At 43.8% G+C, this 27,378-nt stretch overlaps 1 protein-coding gene across 1 annotated transcript in view; it reads left to right on the forward strand.

Moving 5' to 3' along the window:
- STK32B (serine/threonine kinase 32B) overlaps nt 1-27,378 on the forward strand; it is a 613,395-nt gene that overhangs the window by 261,195 nt on the left and 324,822 nt on the right. Inside the window, exon 5 of the mRNA XM_063923372.1 lies at nt 15,111-15,148. Within this exon, the coding sequence (XP_063779442.1) occupies nt 15,111-15,148 (38 nt within the window). The remainder of the gene's footprint in view (nt 1-15,110; nt 15,149-27,378) is intronic.

Consider the following 27,378-nt stretch of genomic DNA (forward strand, 5'->3'; position numbering starts at 1 on the left):
CATGACGCAAAGAAAAAAAGAGGCGCAATGAGGTAGCTGTGTGACTAAGCTCAGCGACCCAAGTGGCCGACACAAACACCTGGCCCATCTAGGAGTGGCACTGCAGTGTCAGGCAGGATGGCCCTTCCAAAAAATACTCCCCAAACAGCACATGACGCAAAGAAGAAAAAAAAGAGGCGCAATGAGGTAGCTGTGTGACTAAGCTCAGCGACCCTAGTGGCCGACACAAACACCTGGCCCATCTAGGAGTGGCACTGCAGTGTCAGGCAGGATGGCCCTTCCAAAAAACACTCCCCAAACAGCACATGACGCAAAGAAAAAAAGAGGCGCAATGAGGTAGCTGTGTGAGTAAGCTCAGCGACCCTAGTGGCCGACACAAACACCTGGCCCATCTAGTAGTGGCACTGCAGTGTCAGGCAGGATGGCCCTTCCAAAAAATACTCCCCAAACAGCACATGACGCAAAGAAAAAAAGAGGCGCAATGAGGTAGCTGTGTGAGTAAGCTAAGCTACCCTAGTGGCCGACACAAACACCTGGCCCATCTAGGAGTGGCACTGCAGTGTCACGCAGGCTGGCCCTTCCAAAAAACACTCCCCAAACAGCACATGACGCAAAGAAAAATGAAAGAAAAAAGAGGTGCAAGATGGAATTGTCCTTGGGCCCTCCCACCCACCCTTATGTTGTATAAACAGGACATGCACACTTTAACCAACCCATCATTTCAGTGACAGGGTCTGCCACACGACTGTGACTGAAATAACGGGTTGGTTTGGACCCCCACCAAAAAAGAAGCAATTAATCTCTCCTTGCACAAACTGGCTCTACAGAGGCAAGATGTCCACCTCATCATCATCCTCCGATTCATCACCGTGTACATCCCCCTCCTCACAGATTATCAATTCGTCCCCACTGGAATCCACCATCACAGCTCCCTGTGTACTTTGTGGAGGCAATTGCTGCTGGTGAATGTCTCCATGGAGGAATTGATTATAATTCATTTTAATGAACATCATCTTCTCCACATTTTCTGGAAGTAACCTCGTACGCCGATTGCTGACAAGGTGAGCGGCAGCACTAAACACTCTTTCGGAGTACACACTTGTGGGAGGGCAACTTAGGTAGAATAAAGCCAGTTTGTGCAAGGGCCTCCAAATTGCCTCTTTTTCCTGCCAGTATATGTACGGACTGTCTGACGTGCCTACTTGGATGCGGTCACTCATATAATCCTCCACCATTCTTTCAATGGGGAGAGAATCATATGCAGTGACAGTAGACGACATGTCCGTAATCGTTGGCAGGTCCTTCAGTCCGGACCAGATGTCAGCATCAGCAGTCGCTCCAGACTGCCCTGCATCACCGCCAGCGGGTGGGCTCGGAATTCTGAGCCTTTTCCTCGCACCCCCAGTTGCGGGAGAATGTGAAGGAGGAGATGTTGACAGGTCGCGTTCCGCTTGACTTGACAATTTTCTCACCAGCAGTTCTTTGAACCCCTGCAGACTTGTGTCTGCCGGAAAGAGAGATCCAAGGTAGGTTTTAAATCTAGGATCGAGCACGGTGGCCAAAATGTAGTGCTCTGATTTCAACAGATTGACCACCCGTGAATCCTTGTTAAGCGAATTAAGGGCTCCATCCACAAGTCCCACATGCCTAGCGGAATCGCTCTGTGTTAGCTCCTCCTTCAATGTCTCCAGCTTCTTCTGCAAAAGCCTGATGAGGGGAATGACCTGACTCAGGCTGGCAGTGTCTGAACTGACTTCACGTGTGGCAAGTTCAAAAGGTTGCAGAACCTTGCGCAACGTTGAAATCATTTTCCACTGCGCTTGAGACAGGTGCATTCCACCTCCTATATCGTGCTCAGTTGTATAGGCTTGAATGGCCTTTTGCTGCTCCTCCAACCTCTGAAGCATATAGAGGGTTGAATTCCACCTCGTTACCACTTCTTGCTTCAGATGATGGCAGGGCAGGTTCAGGCGTTTTTGGTGTTGCTCCAGTCTTCTGTACGTGGTGCCTGTACGCCGAAAGTGTCCCGCAATTCTTCTGGCCACCGACAGCATCTCTTGCACGCCCCTCTCGTTTTTTAAATAATTCTGCACCACCAAATTCAAGGTATGTGCAAAACATGGGACGTGCTGGAATTTGCCCATATTTAATGCACACACAATATTGCTGGTGTTGTCCGATGCCACAAATCCACAGGAGAGTCCAATTGGGGTAAGCCATTCTGCGATGATCTTCCTCAGTTGCCGTAAGAGGTTTTTAGCTGTGTGCGTATTCTGGAAAGTGGTGATACAAAGCGTAGCCTGCCTAGGAAAGAGTTGGCGTTTGCGAGATGCTGCTACTGGTGCCGCCGCTGCTGTTCTTGCGGCGGGAGTCCATACATCTACCCAGTGGGCTGTCACAGTCATATAGTCCTGAGTCTGCCCCGCTCCACTTGTCCACATGTCCGTGGTTAAGTGGACATTGGGTACAACTGCATTTTTTAGGACACTGGTGAGTCTTTTTCTGAGGTCTGTGTACATTTTCGGTATCGCCTGCCTAGAGAAATGGAACCTAGATGGTATTTGGTACCGGGGACACAGTACCTCAAACAAGTCTATAGTTGGCTCTGCAGTAATGATGGATACCGGAACCACGTTTCTCACCGCCCAGGATGCCAAGGCCTCAGTTATCCGCTTTGCAGCAGGATGACTGCTGTGATATTTCATCTTCCTCGCAAAGGACTGTTGGACAGTCAATTGCTTGGTGGAAGTAGTAAAAGTGGTCTTACGACTTCCCCTCTGGGATGACCATCGACTCCCAGCAGCAACAACAGCAGCGCCAGCAGCAGTAGGCGTTACACGCAAGGATGCATCGGAGGAATCCCAGGCAGGAGAGGACTCGTCAGAATTGCCAGTGACATGGCCTGCAGGACTATTGGCATTCCTGGGGAAGGAGGAAATTGACACTGAGGGAGTTGGTGGGGTGGTTTGCGTGAGCTTGGTTACAAGAGGAAGGGATTTACTGGTCAGTGGACTGCTTCCGCTGTCGCCCAAAGTTTTTGAACTTGTCACTGACTTATGATGAATGCGCTGCAGGTGACGTATAAGGGAGGATGTTCCGAGGTGGTTAACGTCCTTACCCCTACTTATTACAGCTTGACAAAGGCAACACACGGCTTGACAAATGTTGTCCGCATTTCTGTTGAAATACTTCCACACCGAAGAGCTGATTTTTTTGGTATTTTCACCAGGCATGTCAATGGCCATATTCCTCCCACGGACAACAGGTGTCTCCCCGGGTGTCTGACTTAAACAAACCACCTCACCATCAGAATCCTCCTGGTCAATTTCCTCCCCAGCGCCAGCAACACCCATATCCTCCTCATCCTGGTGTACTTCAACACTGACATCTTCAATCTGACTATCAGGAACTGGACTGCGGGTGCTCCTTCCAGCACTTGCAGGGGGCGTACAAATGGTGGAAGGCGCATGCTCTTCACGTCCAGTGTTGGGAAGGTCAGGCATCGCAACCGACACAATTGGACACTCCTTGTGGATTTGTGATTTCGAAGAACGCACAGTTCTTTGCTGTGCTTTTGCCAGCTTGAGTCTTTTCATTTTTCTAGCGAGAGGCTGAGTGCTTCCATCCTCATGTGAAGCTGAACCACTAGCCATGAACATAGGCCAGGGCCTCAGCCGTTCCTTGCCACTCCGTGTGGTAAATGGCATATTGGCAAGTTTACGCTTCTCCTCCGACGATTTTATTTTAGATTTTTGAGTCCTTTTTTTACTGATATTTGGTGTTTTGGATTTTACATGCTCTGTACTATGACATTGGGCATCGGCCTTGGCAGACGACGTTGATGGCATTTCATCGTCTCGGCCATGACTAGTGGCAGCAGCTTCAGCACGAGGTGGAAGTCGATCTTGATCTTTCCCTATTTTTGGAACCTCAACATTTTTGTTCTCCATATTTTAATAGGCACAACTAAAAGGCACCTCAGGTAAACAATGGAGATGGATGGATACTAGTATACTTATGGATGACGAGTGACTGCCGACACAGAGGTAGCTACAGCCGTGGACTACCGTACTGCGTCTGCTAGTATAGACTGGATGATAATGATATAAAAAATATATATATATCACTACTGCAGGACAGGTATATATTATATAATGACGGACCTGCTGGACACTGTCAGCAGCAGACTCCTAAACTACTAGTATGAAGAAGATCGGAAAAAAAAAACCCACCACAGGTAGGTATACAATTATGGACGAGCACTGCCGACACAGAGGTAGCTACAGCCGTGGACTACCGTACTGCGTCTGCTAGTATAGACTGGATGATAATGATATAAAAAATATATATATATCACTACTGCAGGACAGGTATATATTATATAATGACGGACCTGCTGGACACTGTCAGCAGCAGACTCCTAAACTACTAGTATGAAGAAGATCGAAAAAAAAAAAACCACCACAGGTAGGTATACAATTATGGACGAGCACTGCCGACACAGAGGTAGCTACAGCCGTGGACTACCGTACTGCGTCTGCTAGTATAGACTGGATGATAATGATATAAAAAATATATATATATCACTACTGCAGGACAGGTATATATTATATAATGACGGACCTGCTGGACACTGTCAGCAGCAGACTCCTAAACTACTAGTATGAAGAAGATCGAAAAAAAAAACCCACCACAGGTAGGTATACAATTATGGACGAGCACTGCCGACACAGAGGTAGCTACAGCCGTGGACTACCGTACTGCGTCTGCTAGTATAGACTGGATGATAATGATATAAAAAATATATATATATCACTACTGCAGGACAGGTATATATTATATAATGACGGACCTGCTGGACACTGTCTTCAGCAGACTCCTAAACTACTAGTATGAAGAAGATCGAAAAAAAAAACCCACCACAGGTAGGTATACAATTATGGACGAGCACTGCCGACACAGAGGTAGCTACAGCCGTGGACTACCGTACTGCGTTTGCTAGTATAGACTGGATGATAATGATATAAAAAATATATATATATCACTACTGCAGGACAGGTATATATTATATAATGACGGACCTGCTGGACACTGTCAGCAGCATACTCCTAAACTACTAGTATGAAGAAGATAGAAAAAAAAAACCCACCACAGGTAGGTATACAATTATGGACGAGCACTGCCGACACAGAGGTAGCTACAGCCGTGGACTACCGTACTGCGTCTGCTAGTATAGACTGGATGATAATGATATAAAAAAAATAAGAATTTACTTACCGATAATTCTATTTCTCGTAGTCCGTAGTGGATGCTGGGGACTCCATAAGGACCATGGGGAATAGCGGCTCTGCAGGAGACTGGGCACATCTAAAGAAAGCTTTAGGACTATCTGGTGTGCACTGGCTCCTCCCCCTATGACCCTCCTCCAAGCCTCAGTTAGGATACTGTGCCCGGACGAGCGTACACAATAAGGAAGGATTTTGAATCCCGGGTAAGACTCATACCAGCCACACCAATCACACTGTACAACTTGTGATCTGAACCCAGTTAACAGCATGATAACAGAGGAGCCTCTAGAAAAGATGGCTCACTACAGCAATAACCCGATTTTTTGGTAACAATAACTATGTACCAGTATTGCAGACAATCCGCACTTGGGATGGGCGCCCAGCATCCACTACGGACTACGAGAAATAGAATTATCGGTAAGTAAATTCTTATTTTCTCTAACGTCCTAAGTGGATGCTGGGGACTCCGTAAGGACCATGGGGATTATACCAAAGCTCCCAAACGGGCGGGAGAGTGCGGATGACTCTGCAGCACCAAATGAGAGAACTCCAGGTCCTCCTCAGCCAGGGTATCAATTTTGTAGAATTTTACAAACGTATATGCTCCTGACCAAGTAGCTGCTCGGCAAAGTTGTAAAGCCGAGACCCCTCGGGCAGCCGCCCAAGATGAGCCCACCTTCCTTGTGGAGTGGGCATTTACATATTTTTGGCTGTGGCAGGCCTGCCACAGAATGTGCAAGCAGAATTGTACTACAAATCCAACGAGCAATAGTCTGCTTAGAAGCAGGAGCACCCAGCTTGTTGGGTGCATACAGGATAAACAGCGAGTCAGATTTCCTGACTCCAGCCGTCCTGGAAACATATATTTTCAGGGCCCTGACAACGTCTAGCAACTTGGAGTCCTCCAAGTCCCTAGTAGCCGCAGGCACCACAATAGGTTGGTTCAGGTGAAACGCTGAAACCACCTTAGGGAGAAACTGAGGACGAGTCCTCAATTCCGCCCTGTCCGAATGGAAAATCAGATAAGGGCTTTAACAGGATAAAGCCGCCAATTCTGACACGCGCCTGGCCCAGGCCAGGGCCAACAGCGTGACCACTTTCCATGTGAGATATTTTAACTCCACAGATTTAAGTGGTTCAAACCAATGTGACTTTTGGAACCCAAAAACTACATTGAGATCCCAAAGTGCCACTGGAGGCACAAAAGGAGGCTGTATATGCAGTACCCCTTTTACAAACGTCTGAACTTCAGGGACTGAAGCTAGTTCTTTTTGGAAGAAAATTGACAGGGCCGAAATTTGAACCTTAATGGACCCCAATTTCAGGCCCATAGACACTCCTGTTTTCAGGAAATGTAGGAATCGACCCAGTTGAATTTCCTCCGTCGGGCCTTACTGTCCTCGCACCACGCAACATATTTTCGCCAAATGCGGTGATAATGTTTTGCGGTTACATCCTTCCTGGCTTTGATCAGGATAGGGATGACTTCATCCGGAATGCCTTTTTTCCTTCAGGATCCGGCGTTCAACCGCCATGCCGTCAAACGCAGCCGCGGTAAGTCTTGGAACAGACAGGGTCCTTGCTGGAGCAGGTCCCTTCTTAGAGGTAGAGGCCACGGATCCTCCGTGAGCATCTCTTGAAGTTCCGGTTACCAAGCCCTTCTTGGCCAATCCGGAGCCACGAATATAGTGCTTACTCCTCTCCATCTTATCAATCTCAGTACCTTGGGTATGAGAGGCAGAGGAGGGAACACATACACTGACTGGTACACCCACGGTGTTACCAGAGCGTCTACAGCTATTGCCTGAGGGTCCCTTGACCTGGCGCAATACCTGTCGAGTCTTTCCCAACGGTTTATAATCATGTGGAAGACTTCTGGGTGAAGTCCCCACTCTCCCGGGTGGAGGTCGTGCTGAGGAAGTCTGCTTCCCAGTTGTCCACTCCCGGAATGAATACTGCTGACAGTGCTATCACATGATTTTCCGCCCAGCGAAGAATCCTTGCAGCTTCTGCCATTGCCCTCCTGCTTCTTGTGCCACCCTGTCTGTTTACGTGGGTGACTGCCGTGATGTTGTCCGACTGGATCAACACCGGCTGACCTTGAAGCAGAGGTCTTGCTAAGCTTAGAGCATTGTAAATGGCCCTTAGCTTCAGGATATTTATGTGAAGTGATGTCTCCAGGCTTGACCATAAGCCCTGGATATTCCTTCCCTGTGTGACTGCTCCCCAGCCTCGCAGGCTGGCATCCGTGGTCACCAGGACCCAGTCCTGAATGCCGAATCTGCGGCCCTCTAGAAGATGAGCACTCTGCAACCACCACAGGAGGGACACCCTTGTCCTTGGTGACAGGGTTATCCGCTGATGCATCTGAAGATGCGACCCGGACCATTTGTCCAGCAGGTCCCACTGGAAAGTTCTTGCGTGGAATCTGCCGAATGGGATTGCTTCGTAGGAAGCCACCATTTTACCCAGAACCCTTGTGCATTGATGCACTGAGACTTGGCTCGGTTTTAGGAGGTTCCTGACTAGCTCGGATAACTCCCTGGCTTTCTCCTCCGGGAGAAACACCTTTTTCTGGACTGTGTCCAGGATCATCCCTAGGAACAGAAGACAAGTCGTCGGAACCAGCTGCGATTTTGGAATATCGAGAATCCAATCGTGCTGCCGCAACACTACCTGAGATAGTGTTACACCGACCTCCAACTGTTCCCTGGATCTTACCCTTATCAGGGAATCGTCCCAGTAAGGGATAACTAAAATTCCCTTCCTTCGAAGGAATATCATCATTTCGGCCATTACCTTGGTAAAGACCCGGGGTGCCGTGGACCATCCATACGGCAGCGTCTGAACTGATAGTGACAGTTCTGTACCATAAACCTGAGGTACCCTTGGTGAGAAGGGTAAATTTTGACATGAAGGTAAGCATCCTTGATGTCCCGAGACATCATGTAGTCCCCTTCTTCCAGGTTCGCAATCACTGCTCTGAGTGACTCAATCTTGAATTTGAACCTCTGTATGTAAGTGTTCAAAGATTTTAGATTTAGAATCGGTCTCACCGAGCCGTCTGGCTTCGGTACCACCACAGTGTGGAATAATACCCCGTTCCCTGTTGCAGGAGGGGTACCTTGATTATCACCTGCTGGGAATACAGCTTGTGAATGGCTTCCAAAACTGTCTCCGTGTCAGAAGGAGACATCGGTAAAGCCGACTTTAGGAAACGGCGAGGGGGAGACGTCTCGAATTCTAATTTGTACCCCTGAGATATCACCTGAAGGATCCAGGGGTCTACTTGCGAGTGAGTCCACTGCGCGCTGAAATTCATTGAGACAGGCCCCCCACCGTGCCTGATTCTGCTTGTAAAGCCCCAGCGTCATACTGAGGGCTTGGCAGAGGCGGGAGAGGGTTTCTGTTCCTGGGAACTGGCTGATTTCTGCAGCCTTTTTCCTCTCCCTCTGTCACGGGGCAGAAATGAGGAACCTTTTGCCCGCTTGTCCACGAAAAGACTGCGCCTGATAATACGGCGTCTTCTCATGCTTGAGAGGCGACCTGGAGTACAAACGTGGATTTCCCAGCTGTTGCCGTGGCCACCAGGTCTGAAAGACCGACCCCAAATAACTCCTCCCCTTAATAAGGCAATACTTCCAAATGCCGTTTGGAATACGCATCACCTGACCACTGACGTGTCCATAACCCTCTACTGGTAGAAATGGACAACGCACTTATACTTGATACCAGTCGGCAAATATTCCGCTGTGCATCACGCATATATAGAAATGCATCTTTTAAATGCTCTATAGGCAAAAATATACTGTCCCTATCTAGGGTATCAATATTTTCAGTCAGGGAATCCGACCACGCCAACCCAGCACTGCACATCCAGGCTGAGGCGATTGCTGGTCGCAGTATAACACCAGTATGTGTGTAAATACATTTTAGGATACCCTCCTGCTTTCTATCAGCAGGATCCTTAAGGGCGGCCATCTCAGGAGAGGGTAGAGCCCTTACAAGCGTGTGAGCGCTTTATCCCCCCCTAGGGGGTGTTTCCCAACGCACCCTAACCTCTGGCGGGAAAGGATATAATGCCAATAACATTTTAGAAATTATCAGTTGTTATCGGGGGAAAACCACGCATCATCACACACCTCATTTAATTTCTCAGATTCAGGAAAACTACAGGTAGTTTTTCCTCACCGAACATAATACCCCTTTTTGGTGGTACTCGTATTATCAGAAATGTGTAAAATATTTTTCATTGCCTCAATCATGTAACGTGTGGCCCTACTGGAAGTCACATTTGTCTCTTCACCGTCGACACTGGAGTCAGTATCCGTGTCGGCGTCTATATCTGCCATCTGAGGTAACGGGCGCTTTAGAGCCCCTGACGGCCTATGAGACGTCTGGACAGGCACAAGCTGAGTAGCCGGCTGTCTCATGTCAACAACTGTCTTTTATACAGAGCTGACACTGTCACGTAATTCCTTCCAACAGTTCATCCACTCAGGTGTCGACCCCCTAGGGGGTGACATCACTATTACAGGCAATCTGCTCCGTCTCCACATCATTTTTCTCCTCATACATGTCGACACAAACGTACCGACATACAGCACACACACAGGGAATGCTCTGATAGAGGACAGGACCCCACTAGCCCTTTGGGGAGACAGAGGGAGAGTTTGCCAGCACACACCAGAGCGCTATATATATACAGGGATAACCTTATATAAGTGTTTTTCCCCTTATAGCTGCTGTATCTTTAATACTGCGCGTAATTAGTGCCCCCCCTCTCTTTTTTAACCCTTTCTGTAGTGTAGTGACTGCAGGGGAGAGACAGGGAGCTTCCCTCCAACGGAGCTGTGAGGGAAAATGGCGCCAGTGTGCTGAGGAGATAGGCTCCGCCCCCTTATCGGCGGCCTTATCTCCCGTTTTTCTATGTATTCTGGCAGGGGTTAAATGCATCCATATAGCCCAGGAGCTATATGTGATGCATTTTTTGCCATCCAAGGTGTTTTTTATTGCGTCTCAGGGCGCCCCCCCCCCAGAGCCCTGCACCCTCAGTGACCGGAGTGTGAAGTGTGCCGAGAGCAATGGCGCACAGCTGCAGTGCTGTGCGCTACCTTGTTGAAGACAGGACGTCTTCTGCCGCCGATTTTCCGGACCTCTTCTGCCTTCTGGCTCTGTAAGGGGGCCGGCGGCGCGGCTCTGGGACCCATCCAGGCTGGGCCTGTGATCGTCCCTCTGGAGCTAATGTCCAGTAGCCTAAGAAGCCCAATCCACTCTGCACGCAGGTGAGTTCGCTTCTTCTCCCCTTAGTCCCTCGATGCAGTGAGCCTGTTGCCAGCAGGTCTCACTGAAAATAAAAAAACCTAAACTAAAACTTTCACTAAGAAGCTCAGGAGAGCCCCTAGTGTGCACCCTTCTCGTTCGGGCACAGAGATCTAACTGAGGCTTGGAGGAGGGTCATAGGGGGAGGAGCCAGTGCACACCAGATAGTCCTAAAGCTTTCTTTAGATGTGCCCAGTCTCCTGCGGAGCCGCTATTCCCCATGGTCCTTACGGAGTCCCCAGCATCCACTTAGGACGTTAGAGAAATATATATATATCACTACTGCAGGACAGGTATATATTATATAATGACGGACCTGCTGGACACTGTCAGCAGCAGACTCCTAAACTACTAGTATGAAGAAGATCGAGAAAAAAAACCCCACCACAGGTAGGTATACAATTATGGACGAGCACTGCCGACACAGAGGTAGCTACAGCCGTGGACTACCGTACTGCGTCTGCTAGTATAGACTGGATGATAATGATATAAAAAATATATATATATCACTACTGCAGGACAGGTATATATTATATAATGACGGACCTGCTGGACACTGTCAGCAGCAGACTCCTAAACTACTAGTATGAAGAAGATCGGAAAAAAACCCCCACCACAGGTAGGTATACAATTATGGACGAGCACTGCCGACACAGAGGTAGCTACAGCCGTGGACTACCGTACTGCGTCTGCTAGTATAGACTGGATGATAATGATATAAAATATATATATATATCACTACTGCAGGACAGGTATATATTATATAATGACGGACCTGCTGGACACTGTCAGCAGCAGACTCCTAAACTACTAGTATGAAGAAGATAGAAAAAAAACCCCACCACAGGTAGGTATACAATTATGGACGAGCACTGCCGACACAGAGGTAGCTACAGCCGTGGACTACAGTACTGCGTCTGCTAGTATAGACTGGATGATAATGATATAAAAAATATATATATATCACTACTGCAGGTATATATTATAATATAATGAATGACGGACCTGCTGGACACTGTCTGTCAGCAGAATGCGTTTATAGAATAAAATAAAAAAACACCACACGAGTGTTTAACTTTTTCAGGCAGACAATAGTAGCAAAGCACCAGGATAAACCATGCTGCACTGCAGGTGGGGCAGATGTAAAATGTGCAGAGAGATGTAGACATGAGAGGGGCATTCCCAAACTGAAATCTAAATTGCAGTGTAAAACAAAGCTGTCCAGCATTTGTGGGCTACATGCAAAAGCAGCCAGTATTTATATACTGGTGGTCACTGGTCAGTCACACTGGCAGCAAAAGTGTGCACTGTTATGTACTCCTGCTATAACTGCTCCCCGTCCCCAGTCTCCCCCACAATTAAGCTGTGTGAGCAGTGAGCACTCAGCACCATCAGATATACATAGATGATATTATCATGCAGCACACTGAGGCTGAGCACAGATATGGTATGTGACTGTGTATCATTTTTTTTCAGGCAGAGAACGGATTTTAAATAATAAATAAAACTGGTGGTCACTAGTATAACTATCAGCAAAACTCTGCACTCTCTGAGTACTCCTAATGCTCCCCAAAATTACTAAAATTAAATTACTAAATCAAGTGTCTCACTCTCTATCTAAACGGAGAGGACGCCAGCCACGTCCTCTCCCTATCAATCTTAATGCACGTGTGAAAATGGCGGCGACGCGCGGCTCCTTATATAGAATCCGAGTCTCGCGATAGAATACGAGCCTCGCGAGAATCCAACAGCGGGATGATGACGTTCGGGCGCGCTCGGGTTAGCCGAGCAAGGCGGGAAGATCCGAGTCTGCCTCGGACCCGTGTAAAAAGGCTGAAGTTCGGGGGGGTTCGGATTCCGAGGAACCGAACCCGCTCATCTCTATATAATACCTAACTAACACCTACCTACCCAGTGCTGGCATGACTTCCTTAGGGATACCTTTGAAGATCTTCCTCTGGAGTCTTATCTTTACTTTTTATGCCTCACATATGAACAGTTGGCTAAAGAGCCTCACTAACTATGTGGTGGGGAGAATTTAAGGGAGGCTCTGGGTGTAGACCAATGAACCTGTATCTGAGAGGAGACCCATATAAGCTGTTATTCAATTGTTCCAAAAAGCCTCATGCTATTAATCCCTCTTCTTTAAGTTTGTGTTGGCGAAACGTTAGCATGCAAGACACTAAGGATAATGATTTCATAGTGAGACCTAATACTCTCTATAACTCAGGTGTCTCTTGTCGCCAACAACTCATTTCCTGGATGTGCCTAAATGCACTTGGAAGCTGATTAACCGTATATTGGTATTTGACAGCCTCCTACTGAAAGAACCCAGACGCACGCATGCTTTTGGTCCTTCATAAGAAAGTGTAGCTAGTATGCAAACTGTAAAGCATTACCAGTATCCTTCACAACCGCCCTCTATTCTTGTGTCTGGATCTAACGACCACACCATTCTGATAAATAGCAAATCCTCTTTCTGCTTCAAATGACAATTCTTTACAACTGTGGTTCCCCCTTTCCCTACTCTAAAGCTGTGTATTGCCCGATCTGCCATACAGTGGCACAAAATATAGTCACATTCTTAATGTAACCAAACCACCTTGTATGTCCCATCTGATGTGCAGCACATCAGATGGGACAACGCAACCACACAATTCATCAAACTATGAATTGTGTGTACACACTATACGGTGGTCGTGCAGAGTGGCCACAGGCACCATGATTGCATGTCAAATTGTGTAGTGTGTACCTACTGTAGCTTTATTCTTTTTCTTCTCCACCTTTGTTTCACTCTACATACTAACCTCCCCAGCTCTGCTCCCTTTTATCACACGCACAGCTTTGCCTGTCCAACTTGGCCCCATCTTCACAATGTGCACCAACTCCACTCAAACAAATGCCCTGAATATGACCATTTACGCTAAATCTAAATACTATCAACTGCAGACTATGAACATGTAGTCATGGGGGTATATGTACTAAAGTGCGGGTTTACAGAAGTGGAGATGTTGCCTATAGCAACCAATCAGATTCTACTTACAGTATCATTTGATTCGTTGGTATGACTAATATCTCCACTTCTATAATATAAATATACCCAGGAGTACCAATGGTTGCCATCTAATGCTCGCCCAGACATAATACTTAAACCTTTCTTAGCTTTTTATACATCTTAAGATTACTCCATTTCGTAGTCAGACTGAAAAAGCGAAATGCGCATCAACCTCCGACGATGGCAAACCAAAACCCCTAGCAATGGTAATACAGAAATTCCTGACGTAGCTAATATTTACAAATAGTCATCTTCATATTTCTATTTTACCAGTCTCCATCTAGCTCTGCCCTACCCCACAAATCCCTGAATTCATACTGTATGATTATTATATATTTTGAACAACTTCCCACAAGAAATAATGAATTTCATGTATGTACACATACTTTGTTTCAGTGCTCAAAATTATTAAACATGTTGTATAAAATCACGACAGGCTGTGTGTATAAGGTGTATATAAAATATAAATGCATTCTGTGTTTAGACTTGGGTCCACCCACAAGAGATTTCATTATAGTATACTAATATTCCAAAATACGGAAATATTCAATAGCCACAATAATTTTGGATATGGGAGACTAAACCTGTATATATCCTGCTATTCTCATCCAATAACCACATTGCTTTCTTCCCTTATTGACTGTTTTAGTATTAGGCATATTTCTGTGCTTATATCCTTGATGTGCCAGCCATTGTCAGTGTACAGGTTATCCATTGTAAGTTCTACCCGCTCTGCCATTACATTTTACCATCACTTCTCACCTATGCCATATTAACACAACTATGCTATATTAATATTGTTTATTATAATATTTGTCCTGCAAATGTCATTGTTTCTGAGTATTCATTTTCTGCCTTCTGGTTGTTTGCTGCCGTGGTTTATCGGTTCCTCTACCCGTCTCGGTGTTGCTGCATGACCTCATGATGTCACGCACAGTGCGCTATATTGAATAACAGAAAGCTTTATTGAACCAGTGCAATAAAGCTACTGCATCTGCAATAAAGAAATTGCTAATCTGAATTTAGATTTCCAGCCTGCCCAGATACCCCAAGGTTTTTTTTTAGATGCCCCTAGGCATTTGTCTATACTGCCTATGCCTGGGGCCGGCTCTGCATTCGGACCTCTGACAAGTCCCATGTCCAGATGAAATCAAAGGCTGTAGGCACTCTTATATAGGTCACCAAATCTAGGGCGATGTCTTTCATCTGTTCTCACACTGACAGGGGTGGGGGAGGGCAATGTTTTTTAAAGTCATCGCAATTCGCCAATTGGAGCAGCCTACCTCACCTTTCAAACAGAATTAATTGGCAGGAGACATATTTAAATGTAAATGATGCAATGCTAATGCAATCCTCATACAACATTCATTTTAATTTTTGTACAAAATAATGAATGCATATTGCAGTGATATTAAACAATAACCATTGCTATTTCTTTCTTACAGGGATATTAAACCAGATAATATCTTGCTGGATGAACATGGTAAGTAGGAACATGTTTTCAGATTCATATACAACTTGTAAACCGTTCTCTCTGCTCTGAATTTATCATTGTGTTTATAAACATTTGTTTCCCAAACTTTTTGGCATTGACACTTGTTGATATACCTTTACACGTGATTGTTTTTGGTCTTGCACCAATGACAAAGTATATATGTTTTTTATCAACAAAACTACTATATGATCAAAAATGAATACATTTGAAAAAATAGCAACTTTTGAACTTTTGCTTGATTACTTAATACATCAAGCTATAGTCCACATGTCATTGCCTTAATCTTTCAAAACAGTTCTAGAACTTGTAAATTCTTGTGACACAAGCTGTGGCAGATTGGGAAATTAAATGGCCCTGGAAAAGTTCAGAAAGTGACCTCACATAACACACCATTACATCTAATTGGTGTTCGATGAGGCCAAAGCAACACACAATGTAAGATGGAGTCAAAACAATGGCAAGCATTTCAGTGACTGCCATACAATACCGAGAGTGTTCTAGAGTTTGCCATAAAATATAGTAAATTGGTCATACCCAAAAAGTGTTGCAGTCTCAACTTATCTGTTTGTGGCTAGGCATATGTGGGATAGCCTGTCTCTTTGCAGGATCCAGCTTAACATCCTCTGAAGTTAGGAGATGACCAACATACAGGACCTCGGTGACTCAGAAATGACACTTGTCAGGGTTTAAATTAGAGATGAGCGGGCTCGGTTCGTCGAGATTCGAACCCCCCCGAACTTCACCTATTTTACACGGGTCTGAGGCAGCCTCGGATCTTCCCACCTTGCTCGGTTAACCTGAACGAGGCCGAACGTCATCATCCCGCTGTCGGATTCTTGCGAGATTCGTATTCCATATAAAGAGCCGCGCGTCGCCGCCATTTTCACTCGTACATTGGAGATTGAACGGAGAGGACGTGGCTACGTTCTCTGCCTGAAAAGCTCCATATCTGTGCTCAGTGTGCTGCAAATATCTGTGCTCCGTGTGCTGCAAATATCTGTGCTCAGTGTGCTGCAAATATCTACGTTCTCTGCCTGAAAAGCTCCATATCTGTGCTCAGTGTGCTGCAAATATCTACGTTCTCTGCCTGAAAAGCTCCATATCTGTGCTCAGTGTGCTGCAAATATCTGTGCTCAGTGTGCTGTATTGTGGGGACCACCAGTATATAATTATAGTAGTACAGTACAGTAGGCCATTGCTGTATCTTGCAGCTCCGTGTCAGACTCAGTTCTAGACAGTATCCTGATCATCAGTGCTCAATATCTGCTGCATTGTTGTGTGACCAGTATATACTTGTAAATGCTGATTTACTTACAGGAATAAAAGCAATACTTAAAACACTCTCAATACACTTTAAAATCGAGCCGCTGCAGCCGCTGTATGCAATCCTTAACCTACGTACTTATTACTCCTTTAGCGTACAAAGCCCCGTACCAGGGCCCTCATTCCGAGTTGTTCGCATCGCAGCGATTTTATGCTAATTGCGCATGCGCGATGTTCGCACTGCGACTGCGCCAAGTAAATGTGCTAAGAAGTTTGGTATTTTACTCACGGCATTACGAGGTTTTTTCTTCGTTCTGGTGATCGTAATTTGATTGACAGGAAGTGGGTGTTTCTGGGCGGAAACTGCCCGTTTTATGGGAGTGTGTGAAAAAACGCTGCCGTTTCTGGGAAAAACGCGGGAGTGGCTGGAGAAACGGGGGAGTGGCTGGGCGAACGCTGGGTGTGTTTGTGACGTCAAACCAGGAACGAAACTGACTGAACTGATCGCAGTGGCAGAGTAAGTGTCCAGCTACTCAGAAACTGCTAAGAAATTTCTATTCGCAATTTAGAGAATCTTTCGTTCGCAATTGTGCTAAGCTAAGATTCACTCCCAGTAGGCGGCGGCTTAGCGTGTGCAATGCTGCTAAAAGCAGCTTGTGAGCGAACAACTCTGAATGAGGGCCCATGTACGCACTTTGCGTACTAACGCCGCAACGGATGTACAAAATACACGCGGTGCATACACACACAACGACACGCCGTGAGCACTATGCAGCTTCACGTGTGTCTGAAATACACTTACAAATCTAGCAGAGTAAGAGACACGACACCAATTGTATTTAAGAAGTTGGGATCCGACCCGCCAACGTATAATTGATAAAAGGGGGTTACAACAAATATACAGTTACAATAAGAGAAAAGAGGCTACAATACAATGGTACATACATTTGGTTTCGCCAGCGCCACGCGGTCCCGGTGCTCAGGTCTATCAGGCAAGATGACCCTTCAGAGAGAGAGATTACCGACCGGCTAGGCAGCTTGGCTTTTTATACCATTGATCAAAACATAATACAATAGACACTGTGTGCTCTTCTTCCATTGGTTCGGGGGTGGGACATATCCTGTGCACCGGGGATCATCGGTCAGCTGAAGAAGTGGGTGATGGCTAGGACTTGAGATGTGCATCTGAGTTCCCACCCCATGACCAGTTAAACCCATCACATTAATCATACATAAATCTGGTATTATTAATAACTTATTGTTGCAATATGTGACAATATTCTTATACCCACCAGATTAATGTTTACGTGACTCTGAACAATATGATCCCACACATGATATGATTATCTATTTCCATCCTCAATATATACATATATCCATATATATATATATATATATATATATATATACACACATGCACACACTCCTGCTATTACAATTTGTTAGGATATATATATATATATCTCCAAGAGTTTAGACTATGAATGTTATTACCTCAGATATCTAAATGTCTGGTTTGTAATTTGTTAGCTATTGCTAATTGAGTTTCTCTTCAGTCAAACTAGGTTCCTGGATATTGTCTTTTTGTTTGTCCTGTCTTCAGATAAGACAATGACAATCCAGTATTTATTGTCTTCGACAGATACTGGACAACTCTAGAACAATAGGGGTAACCAAAGGTATTTGCCTTCTTCATAGGATTTCAAAGCTTTGCGTAAACAAGGCCGTCTGGTACATTGTATTAGAGTATCTAGGAGGATAATTTATGTGTGAATCATCTTCTTGCTATTAGAAGGATGAGCAGACAGTGGGTGATTTATGCATTATAGGGATTAAATATATGATATGTCTTTGTGGCTTTTCCATGCGAGTACAAATGCTACCGTAATCACTCATACCACGCGCTAACACGCACGACCACGTGATTGATCATACGCAACTTGCGAATATATGCACGCACGGCAGAATAAGTACGCGCACGGAGGCCATCTGTGTGGTGTTTGTATGTGATGTGTGTACTGTAATATTTTCGGACTTCGACAGTATATATATTATATATAGTAGTACAGTGCAGTATTTTGGTGACCACCAGTATAGTAGTACAGTACAGTACAGTAGTCCATTGCTGTATCTTGCAGCTCCGTGTCACTTCAAGTATCCTTATCTGTGCTGCATTGTTGTGAGCAGTATATATAGTAGTACAGTGCAGCATTTTGGTGACCAACAGTATATAGTTGTACAGTACAGTAGTCCATTGCTGTATCTTGCAGCTCCGTGTCACTGCAAGTATCCATATCTGTGCTGCATTGTTGTGAGTAGTATATATAGTAGTACAGTGCAGCATTTTGGTGACCAACAGTATATAGTTGTACAGTACAGTAGGCCATTGCTGTATCTTGCAGCTCCGTGTCACTTTAAGTATCCATATCTGTGCTGCATTGTTGTGAGCAGTATATCTAGTAGTACATTGCAGCATTTTGGTGACCAACAGTATATAGTTGTACAGTACAGTAGTCCATTGCTGTATCTTGCAGCTCCGTGTCACTGCAAGTATCAATATCTGTGCTGCATTGTTGTGAGCAGTATATATAGTAGTACAGTGCAGCATTTTGGTGACCAACAGTATATAGTTGTACAGTACAGTAAGCCATTGCTGTATCTTGCAGCTCCGTGTCACTTCAATTATCCTTATCTGTGCTGCATTGTTGTGAGCAGTATATATAGTAGTAGTGCAGCATTTTGGTGACCAACAGTATATAGTTGTACAGTACAGTAGGCCATTGCTGTATCTTGCAGCTCCGTGTCACTTCAAGTATCCATATCTGTTCTGCATTGTTGTGAGCAGTATATATAGTAGTATAGTGCAGCATTTTGGTGACCAACAGTATATAGTTGTACAGTACAGTAGGCCATTGCTGTATCTTGCAGCTCCGTGTCACTGCAAGTATCCATATCTGTGTTGCATTGTTGTGAGCAGTATATATAGTAGTACAGTGCAGCATTTTGGTGACCAACAGTATATAGTTGTACAGTACAGTAGTACAGTGCTCAGTGTCAGTGCTGCATTGTGGTGACTATAGTACAATAGTCCAGTGCTGTTCTCGCTGCTCAGTGTCAGTTCTCCGTAGTATCATCAGTGCTCAGTAAAATCAGTGCTCAGTATAATCAGTGATTGATCAGTATAATCAGTTCTCAGTATAATCAGTGCGCTGTTAGACGTGCGCCCGTTTTCCGCCATTAGTGCATTGGGATTTAGACAATTGATGAAGTTATTGTGTCCCCGGTACAAAATCCCATCTAGATTCCACTTCACTAGGCAGGCGATAGCGAGAATTTACCAATTAATATCAATGATTTATAATTAATTATTAATTACAGTGATCTTGGCAAATGATTCCAGTGATTTTGTCATTTTCTTCCAGTGATTTGGACCAATAATACCATTGATTAGAATTTAGAACGAATAATTCCTATGATTTTGTCATTTTCTTCCAGTGATTTGGACCAATAATACCATTGATTAGAACTAATAATTCCTGTGATATTGAGGTGTTTGTGTCGCTTAGCTTAGCCATCCAGCGACCACAGTGCACCTCTTTTTCTCTTTTCTTTGCATCATGTGCTGTTTGGGGACTATTTTTTTAAGTGCCATCCTGTCTGACACTTCCGTATATGTCCAGTGGTACTGCCATTTGATATAATTCCCGACATTACTGCCATTTAGTTCCAGTGATTTTGTCATTTTCTTCCAGTGATTTGGACCAATAATACCATTGATTAGAACTAATAATTCCTGTGATTTTGTCATTTTCTTCCAGTGATTTGGACCAATAATACCATTGATTAGAACGAATAATTCCTGTGATATTGAGGTGTTTGTGTCGCTTAGCTTAGCCGTCCAGCGACCACAGTGCACCTCTTTTTCTCTTTTCTTTGCATGATGTGCTGTTTGGGGCCAATATTTTTTAAGTGCCATCCTGTCTGACACTGCAGTGCCACTCCTAGATGGGCCAGGTGTTTCTGCCACTCTCTTGGGTCGCTTAGCTTAGTCATCCAGCGACCTCGGTGCAAATATTAGGACTAAAAATAATATTGTGAGGTGTGAGGTGTTCAGAATAGACTGGAAATGAGTGGAAATTATGGTTATTGAGGTTAATAATACTATAGGATCAAAATTACCCCAAAATTCTATGATTTAAGCTGTTTTTGAGGGCTTTTTGAAAAAAAACACCCGAATCCGACAAAAAATTTTCAGGGAGGTTTTGCCAAAACGCGTCCGAATCCAAAACACGGCCGCGGAACCGAATCCAAAACCAAAACACAAAACCTGAAAAATTTCCGGTGCAACACATGTTGATTCCCATGGAATCTTTGGACAATTTTGTGGAGAGCTTGTGCCATCACACATGTAAAGTAGTCTGTGTGCAAATCGCCACAGGACTCTGGAGAGCTGCAGAAGTGCAACTTTACTCACTGCATTATGCTGAATAATGGCTGCAGAGGCAATTACTGAATAACAAGTGGATGCAACTTCCTGCCCTCCACATTAAAGCAACACAACATACATGTATAGTACAATGTCTATTTCTGAACTTTTTTATTTCTATAGAAAGACATAAGAAATTCCCGATGAACCCTATGGTCAACTCGGTATTGTGACATATTGAATTGGTTGGCAACCCTTGTTCTAAACTAAAAAATAAAATAAAACTTCTAACTACATATACCGTATTCCTGTTTTGGCTCCTGCCTTTAGATTCAGAGACTGATTCATAGTTAATCACGGCTCTGTATGTAATATGTTGCCATTTTTGTCCATCTGCATATAGCCTGTACTGCTTATAGAATGTGCTAAATAACAGCTAGAATCTGATTGGTTGCTAAAGGCAACACCTCCACTTGTAATCTTGATACATTTATTGCTTAGTGTGCTACTGTGCTTATCTTGAGGAATACAGTATTGTGACAACTCATGTAGCCAAGTTCATACACTACATTTATTTATTTATTATTATTACAGTATGTGTAGGCATTTCCAGAAAGAGTTTGGCAAACATTACAGACAATGAGCAGCAAAAATAATCATAATAATACAGTAGTAACTAGGATTTCATTTTTAATGATGATCTTTTCTTCTGTATTTATTAATAATATTTATTATTATTAGTAGTAGTAGTAGTAGTAGTAGTAGTAGTAGTACTATTATTATTATTATTATTATTATTATTATTTTTAGCATTTATTATATAGTTTCAGCACATTCCGTAGCATGACGTTTGGAGACGATCTCCATTAACTGGGGATTAGTCTGTAAGGATTGCAAATTCTGCTTTTTAGCAAAATTTGCAATCCTCTGAATCACATGTTGGGGGCCACCCATCGCAGGATAAGGCTACCCAGCATGCAGCCCACTGCCCACACACTGTGATCATGCTGAAATTGTAATGACTGAAATTGTGGATGTTTCCTGCCGACACAGCCTGGCTGCGACGTTAGAGGACCCACCGCCATTTTTTAGTTTGGAGTGGCTGTGTGTGATGACACGCAGCTGCCCCGAAAAATGCAGACGACACGCCCCTTGTTTGCGCGGCCATGCCCCATTAGTTAAGTGCCGCCCCCACAATGCTCTGTTTTTGCCACCTCGCGTACGCCTCTGCCTATCAATCAGACAGAGGCGTTCACAATTACTGTGGGTCACCTGCATTAAATACGGGCGCATGTGCAGGATGGGACCTGCGCTTGCATGTGTGTGTCCCGTCGCTGATTTTGCGGTCACATCGTGTTTGCGATGCAACCTGAATAAACCCCTCTGTCTGGTGTCGCCTGAATGATGGTCGAGAGGATAAGACAGGTTTGAAAGTCAAACCAAACAATGTTGTCCATTTTCCAGTCATTTTCAAGGTATGAACAATTATCGTTCAGGTCCATACACTTAAGGATAATTGTTCACCTAGTCTGACCAAAATCTCACATACACTGTTAAATACCAAGTTTGCCACCAATAAAATGGACACTAAAGAGCTCTCTCCCTTAAGAAATCTTCAGTTTCATCCTAAAGAAAATTGTCAACAAAAAGTACATGCATTATAAAAACGTGATTTTTTTAAAGAAAACAAGACAGAATATTATTAATTGGTGCATAACATACAAAAAATGCTTTTTGAATACAAATGGTAGGAAAAAATTGGTATACAGAAAGTGACATCTTTATTCATACACTCCTCCCCAATTACACCACTGGAAGAAGTTAGCTTACATGTTTTATTACCCTTTATTCAGAAACAGTTGTAGTAACTGGTTTAGAAATATAACTCATCCTGAAATATAGTAGAGATATGACATTAAAACAACTAAACAGGATGCGGTCAGGATCCTGACAGTCAGAATATCAACAGCGGGATCCCGATGGTCAGAATCCTGCTGGGTTCTGTAGGTTAATATTGGCCAATGGCCTTGGGTTAATGTTAAGCACTAGGGAGAGCGTTAGGCTGCGAGGGAGGTTAGGGACAGGCTTTTGGAGGGGTTAGATTTAGGCTGCTGGAGGGGGGTTTAGGGTTAGGATTAGGGGTAAGAGGGTAAAATACCTACCTTCATTCACTGGGATTCTGCTGGGATTTCGTACCCACATGGTATGATTTTTCTGCACATATGTATATGAAACATGATTATGTTATTTTGCTTCCTTTGGGAGATGCATTATTCCTGTAGGTTCTGCATGGAAAATCAACCCATATGATGTTGTTAATTACAGTAATTCAAAATGTAAGCGATGAGATCTACTAAAAAATGGATTAGGGAAAGTAATGCTTTGATGTATTTAATTTCCTAGAAATAATATACAAAAAGTTATAAAGACCCTAAATATGGCCCTTACTAGCCAAAATAATTTTAAGCTTTTGGGATCTTTTGAGCTTTTAAGTGGGCAATAAGGAAAGGTGGATTGCTTCTTCTGAGACCCACATACATCTGTGTGGCAAATCTGGAAATCTGACACAAAACATGTGAACCCAGAAGCATAAATTAAAGTAAATGAATCCCATGTTTTTATGGATTATACAAAAATATAGGCAGCAGAATTTCCTTGTTTTAGCAAGTAAATTATTTCCAGATGTCAAATCAATTCTGAGAATTAACAGCTAATTTAATTAATCTACAGTCACTAGTACTCCCTGCAGGCTAGAGAAAAGCAGTAGTTCCTGATATCTCTCCAGAGCTCAAAGACAATTCTTACCACATCTGTTGCATTGGCAGATTACATGGGGTAATGCTCAAAAAAACTCTAAATTGCAAGATAAGCCTTTTCCTTGTGATGTGTCAAAGCACAATCTGGGAATGAGATCTTGTTGCTTTGTGCTGCAAATTAAAAAAGGACAGAAAACTTTACAGACTTCTACTTCAAAAAGTTATATTCTACTGCTACATTCTCATTGTGTTCCTTTGGGTATGTATGACACCATCTATCTTTCACATATAAATGTGCCATATTTCCCCATTCACATAGGATTTCTGACAGGCTAGGTGTAGGATCCAGCTTTCTTTGCATTCTTGAATTTGGCTTTGAGAACTTAGTCTGGAACTTTGAGGACGTAGGTATATCAGGAAATGCAAAGTCACAATGGCAAATGGGGCACAAGGCTAGCACAGTAGAGGAGAGCGGCAGAACCTCATTCATTATACATGTATGTGAGCAAAGTCTGTCTGCCTTACTTTGACAGTTATTTGAAGTTCATGTTCCGTCACCAGAAAACAATTCCGATGGGATGTGACTGGAAGAATTTCTCAAGGTTACTCTCTGTAACAATCATATACTGTATCACGTACCATCCAGAAATAAACTTCATTAGTTGCATTAGAATAAATATAATGGCATAGGAATGAACAGCCTGCCACTGATCTATCAGGTGGGGTTCAAGTAATTTAATATAAGTTATTTCTATTTAATATAAATGACCAAATAGAGCGAGGTTGCCTGATATTGGTCTCTAGATGTGCAAGATAAACCTTCCTATTATTAGCGACAGCTCCTAACTGGATGCACCTGGTGTTCTGGTCTGCAAATATGCTGATTTGTGGGACTGCAATGGATCAGCAGCAGCCACTGACACTGGTGGTGGTTTTTACTGGGTGGGCTGCAGCTCTGTAGTCCTTTATACCACAAATGCTATTAAGTGGCCTGTTAATTATTAGGGGCCTATTGGCCCCTGATATTTAAGCATCTAACTGACCACGAGTTGCAGCAGTGGATAATCAGCAGTGCCCATGATCCCTAATTCTGCTATAGAAGTAGTGATACCTACCACTGCCGAGCCTGCCCATTGTGCATGGGTGACCTGAGTTCAGACATGCACATGGCCACGGGGGATGCAGGAGTAAAAGCCATCATCATCATCATCATCATCACCACTGCCACCACACTCTAAACAGTGTAGGTCAGACACAATGACATAGAAAAGAAGCAAGAACAATGTAGGTCAAACATACTTCTCAAATGTCCAGTTTTTCACAGGACCGCACTTCCACAGTAATTCCTGAGCACAGCTATATTTCATTGTGTCCTGGAATGGGCAGGTCAAGAGCACCTTGTGGGTAGATCGGGTGGAATCAGAGCAGATCTGTAGCTAGGTCTAACCCTAAAGTGTCTCAATATTTCCAACTGGAATTTTGGGCATATATGAATGGCCTTTGATTCTCCCAGTTATTTAATTAAAGTCTATCAATCATTAAAGTTTAATCAATTCTAGACTTAGCTAAATTCTGTCAAGGTGATGATGAAAGCCAGACTCTGCTCCCAGTTTACTGAACACAGTGGTTCCCAAACTGTTTTGAATCATGGCGTCTTAGAGTATCAGAATTTTTTTCACGGCACCCCTATGCCAAAAGTTTCTTATTGAGAAATGTAGAAAAGAATATTAAAGTAAGTAAATTATGTTTATAGTCATCCTTAGGTTCAATTATGTGGTGAGGGACAGGATTTGCTTCTGTTTGTCCACATATGTTATGACTGGCAGCCACAAGCACTGGTTTTGCCTATAACATTGACAAAAAAAAGTTTGAATTGGTCGTGGACCACCAACCTGAGGCACCCCTGCAAGTGTCCTGCGGCACCCCAGGATGCCGCGGCACACAGTTTGAGAACCACTGAGCTGTTTGAAGATAAGTTTATCTGTTACTGTGAATATCGCAAAACAATCTTGAGCTGTCTCATGGAATAAATGCAATGTCAATGGCCTTAGCACACTTCCGAAAATGTCACGCATAGAGCTACCGGTATCAAAACCCTGGAAACAGATTGATATTGGATATTGGAAGAGATGTATCAAAGTTTGGAGAGAGATAAAGTGGAGAAAGATAAAGTGCCAACCAATCAGTTCCTATCAGTGATTTTTTTAATAGCAGTTAGACGCTGATTGGTTGGTTGGTACTTTATCTCTCTCACCTTAATCTCTCTCTAAGCTTAGATACATGTACTCCATTGAGTTTGAGGACACACTTATTAAGGGACTAGTATCCAAGATTAGAGAGAGAGAGAAAGTGGCGAGAGAAAGTACCAAGGCATCATTCTAGCATTTACATTTCTTCAGCTCCGCATGATTACACATATAGATAGCTCTAGTCATACCTTCCTCCCAAAATGGTGTATCTGCTGTAGGTCACAAACCCAATACACACTAAGAGAGTCATAGAACTATATCGATGCATAAATAAAGGTTAGACCAAATGTAGAAAAGGTCTATACTAAACATATTCAGCAAGTATCTCTTCTTTAGTACACATCAGCTCATTCGCAGCTAAAAATTTGAATGAGCTTTAAATGGGATGCGGTCAATATCCCGCCGGATGGAATCCCGGCGGTCGAAATACCGACACCGGAATCCCGACCAGCACAATCCCGACATATTCTCCCTCCGTGGGTGTCCACGACACCCACAGAGGGAGAATAAATTAGTGTGCCGAGCGTAGCGAGGCACCGTGCCCGCAGCGTGGCGAGCGCAGTGAGCCCGCAAGGGGCTGCATTCCGCTCGCCACCCCTGTTGGGATTGTGCTGGTCGGGATTCCGGTGTTGGTATTTCGACCGCCAGGATCCTGTCCAGCGGGATTTCGTACTGATCCCCTTTGAACAACAGAGGTTCTTGCATCAGTCATCATCATTATCTAGGCTAAACCTTGCAAAAGGTTTACTTTAATGCCTCTTATCAGCCTATATGGAAGCTCCCTATAAGTTAATGTATGTTTTATAATAAATGTTTGTTTATACTGTATGCATTTTACAGCTTTATATTTTTTTTATGGGATTATTAATTTTTTTTTTTGCTGCATTCTAGCAGTTACATGCAGTATCTTTTTGTTCCCTTTTCTATGTATTTGGAGCTTGCAGAACCCTTATGTTGACACATCTGGTATTGCACATATTATTGTAATTGGAATACAAAAAAAGGAATACAATTTGTTTAGCACCCTGGGTCCCCCCATATTTTTAATTTTTACTTTTGCAGCGATGGTAATGACTTTTACTATTCTCATTTGTAGAGAAATAAATAACAGATGTGGAGGTGTTTGTATTTCATTACATTTTACATGGAAAATGTGATTTATTATTAACTGTCAATGTAATATTCTTTCTGGTGTATATGACACTTCATGACATTGTTATAATGTGTACAATAGGTTAATGTGATTTTAACACTGTCAAGTCGCATCTCAACATGCTTGTGAAACATAAGTATACAGTAGACAGTTGTTCACACAAGGTCAGTGCAAGGTTCCTCAGCACCCTAGGCAAAGCTTCAGACTTCCGCCTCCTCATCTCCCCTTACTCACTTCCCAGCCCTTCACACACTTGACTTTAAATAAAAAGAATAACTCTTACCTGGCTGACAAGGATGTAGTGCACTGACATGAGGCAGAATAGTGTCCAGTGCTGCCAAGGGAAAACGCAGGATTTTTAGAAAGGGTGT

The sequence above is a fragment of the Pseudophryne corroboree genome, chromosome 1 (genome assembly GCF_028390025.1).
Source record: "Pseudophryne corroboree isolate aPseCor3 chromosome 1, aPseCor3.hap2, whole genome shotgun sequence".
NCBI classification, from domain to species: domain Eukaryota; kingdom Metazoa; phylum Chordata; class Amphibia; order Anura; family Myobatrachidae; genus Pseudophryne; species Pseudophryne corroboree.